General features: G+C 38.7%; 1 protein-coding gene across 2 annotated transcripts in view; it reads left to right on the forward strand.

The window, feature by feature from the left end:
* Positions 1–3,712, forward strand: part of rcc1l (RCC1 like) — an 11,599-nt gene that overhangs the window by 4,865 nt on the left and 3,022 nt on the right. For both annotated transcript variants that reach the window (XM_032534253.1, XM_032534254.1), the window contains exons 9-10: positions 641–728; positions 1,759–1,932. In XM_032534253.1, coding sequence (XP_032390144.1) covers positions 641–728; positions 1,759–1,932 — 262 coding nt within the window. The remainder of the gene's footprint in view (positions 1–640; positions 729–1,758; positions 1,933–3,712) is intronic.

Raw genomic sequence — 3,712 nt, forward strand, 5'->3', positions numbered from 1 at the left:
AGTCATTTATTTCATTTGTAAAGAAGTACATGGATTTTCTGCATTTTCTGCTTTTGGTCTGTTTTGCGGGAAACGGATATGATGTAGTCAACGTCAGCGGAATCAATTCTAAATATCGTCACAAAAAAGCGATTATATGGTTTTGTTTTTCCCACCACCCCTACTTCATACCCTCTGAAATGTTTTGGTATTGTACTGGGCCTCTGTATGACTCCCTCTGTATGTGCCACAGAGTTGCTTGATGGCTCTGTTGGGTTCTGTTTCCATCTGTCAGTCACCTGTCCTGGCTGTCTGAAGGTCTGACCCACTCTGATCCACTTACAGTCCAAATTAATTCAGATTAAATCCTTTGGAGAAAGGCACGCTGTTTTTATGTGACCGCTATGATGACGGTCAGAACTTAATAGGACATGAATTCTAAGTATGAGAAAATTGGCAAATGCAACATTTTGTACATGAATCTGTTTGAGTAGGTCTTGCATTCGTCCCTGTTACTGGATGCAACAAGAGGAAGAGGGGAAAAAGCCACATACTAAATAAATAAATATAGTATTTGGAAATGCAGAGGGACCAGCTGTTTCATATCTATAAGCAACAGTTTTTTGCTATCCCTGAGCCCTTGTCTTTCCCCGTCTTTCAGATCAACTCTCCTCGACATCTCCCTCTGAAAGGCTGCGGAAAGGTGGTCCAGGCAGCGTGTGGAGGCACGCAGGTGGCCATTCTTAACGGTCAGTTCACACAAATACACCCCCGAAAACACGATTCAAATGTGGACAGAGTTTGAGCATGAATTACAGAGCTGCAAATAAAAGACTGGCTGGGTCAAGGTTGTCTTAGAAATAAAGGCATTTTCTGACCTGATAGCTTTCTTCAGTTTGGTGTCACAGGAGTGACACCACACAGCCTCTGGGTGGCATCACAGATCACAGTTAAGGGTGTCTGGCTTTTACATACTTTTAGGAAAATGGTTTCTTTGACACTATGAAGGACTACTGCCAACTGTTTGTGGTAAACATCTGTTTAAGATATGAGCTGGAGCTTTTACCTATCCAGTCTTAATGTTTTTTTTTACTGTCTTTATTGTTGCTGTTTAAATAAGAACTGAGCCAACCAGCAGGATAATTTCCATCTTCGCAGTCTTGTAATGGACTATTTAAGGATTGTTTATGTTAAAAAGCAGGGTTTGCTTTTTCATCAAGCATATCATGGCTGGAAATCAATCCTAACTGGCAAAAAAAACCTCTCAAATTGACGCATTTTGATCCTACTTTAGGTGTAGAAATAAGGCGTTTGATGAGCTATTTACAATGTATGCAAAATGTGGCACCGTTATAGGTATTATAACATTTAGCTGACAGCAGCATTGTGCCTAAGCACATGGCTGGACACTCACTGTCGTGTCTCTATTCAATATCTTAATTCTAAGCAGGTTTTAAGTATGTAGTTTGTTCAAAGAAAAAGTGACTTAACAACGTGTACTTAAATCAGACATGACTCAATGCACAATGCAAAGAAAATGGTGGCGTTGAAATTTCACATAAATTGTGGGTGGAAGTGAAACCGCTCCTAAGATCATAGAAAACAAAAAGAAAGTATTAAACATTTTGATGAGTCTGTGAAGTGTTTTTAAGTTGCAGTTAGATGTCAATAGAGCTGCAAAGTTGTACAACATGTTGGTCTACTAACTACTAAAACTCAGCCTCTGTCCCTTTGTTTCACCACATCAGTGTACAAATATCAGTCTCGGAATCTTTTCAGAAAAAGGAGAGGCGTTTGTGTGGGGCTATGGCATTCTTGGAAAGGGCCCAAAACTATCTGAATCCTCGACCCCGGAGATGATTCCCCCCACGCTGTTTGGACGCTCAGAGTTTAACCCCTCGGTAGCCGTCACCAAGATCAGGTGTGGCCTCAACCATTTTGCTGCGGTGACAGGTAAGTTGGTATTGTTACTTTTTTTTTTTTAAAGGCATAGTTCTTCCAAAAAACTATATAAATTGTATATAGTACTCACCTCCCTATGGTCTCTATTGTCCCAGAAAACATTTTATATCAAATTGGCATTAAGAAGAGCGCCCGAAAAATAAAAGCATAACAGTGCAAACAAACTTCGACAGAGTTTGAGCAAAAGACAGCAAACAAGGTTATGAAACGTTTGAAAAAAATACTGTGCAGCATTATCCAAGTGTCTTGTATCCATTCGTATGCTCCTGAAGATTTTGTGTCTATGCGCATGTGTGCACAACAAATTCCTCGACTGGATTATAATCCAAAAACGCTTTGTTTAGCAATTGTTCAGCAAAAGTAGATGTCTGGATTTCCATGAGCCCACAAATGGATACAAGGCATATGGATATTGCTGCAGGGGAATTCTTTTTTTTTTTATCAAAGGTTTTATAACCTTTTTTGCTGTCTTTTGTTTGGACTCTGTTTGACCCCTATGCTTACGTTTTTTGGCCGCTCTGCTTTCCTTCACATCAAATCAACATCACACCCTGAAATACAAGATCTACTGAGGCTACTTCACAAAATTTCGGCATAAACTTTAAAATATCAGCTTTATTCTCCTGAGCCTTATTTGTTTATGACAAGGATAAAAGATGGAAGCATAAAACCTATGAACAGCAAAGTCATTCTGTGTCATCCAGTCCAAAGTGCTAAAAGTGAGGCTCACACGTCTGGGGAAGCAGTTTACTGTTGATTCAGGTTATTTAGTCTGTTTATGGCATTGAAAAGAGAAGTCTGCTGCTTTTGTTGTTTTTATCTCTAAAGCAGTCTCCTTGATGGCGTGCACAGTGAAGGTAAAACCTGTTTAGGCCAGTTTTTTCTTAGTCAGACTCAAACAAGGCGGGAAGTTCAGACAGAAAGATTGTATCCTTGAAATGCCATTTCCTAAAATCATTGTTTGGTTTTAGACAGCGGAAACCCTTTAAGTACATTTTTTAATTCCTTAAAACCATCTAATGATATTATATTATTGCCCCCGGATATGGTTTAGTCTGGATCTTAAATCTGGCCTATAATAATAATTTCTACTCAGACTTCATTTTTAGTTTCGTGAAAATGTAAGGTTTCTGTTTACTAACCAAACTCTTCAGCCCTATGGTATGTTGTTGGCTAGGAAGTGACACAGAATGAGACGTAACTACATACTACGTCAGTCAGAAGTAATGAGCACAATATGTCACTGATTGAAGTCTGATTTTTAGAATTTAGACAGTTATTACTGCCAATACGGGAGGCAGCTTTAAAAAGCAAGTCAACACTAAATCACAGTTATTGAGTTTTATCCCACACAATGTCATCCAGTGTTGACTAAAGGCCAGAACTCCACAAGATTTGTGCAGCATGTGAAAAAAAACGACAAAGTTTGCTGGGTCAAAAAAGAACGTTAATCTTGCAATAAACAAATTACCGCGGCTAAAATGGGTTTCCGTTAATGCCGTTAATAACTGACAGCACTAGTTATTTTAAAATAATAAATGTTGGCATGATTTTTATGAAATCATCTTTTAATGTTGAACATACATGTGATTTGGCAGAGTGAATCCTTAGGATGAACTGGATCTGTGGATGGCTACATTACCTATAGGCCAGTAAGCCTATCATCAGTGGGGATTTATATTTGCTTATAGTATGTTGGATTAATGCTAATAATTTTTAGTTTTTGACAAAAACTTCCAAAAATTAACAATAATTTGGTGCCCCCCCCCCC

Source organism: Etheostoma spectabile, chromosome 13 (assembly GCF_008692095.1).
Source record: "Etheostoma spectabile isolate EspeVRDwgs_2016 chromosome 13, UIUC_Espe_1.0, whole genome shotgun sequence".
Classification (NCBI taxonomy): Eukaryota; Metazoa; Chordata; class Actinopteri; order Perciformes; family Percidae; genus Etheostoma; species Etheostoma spectabile.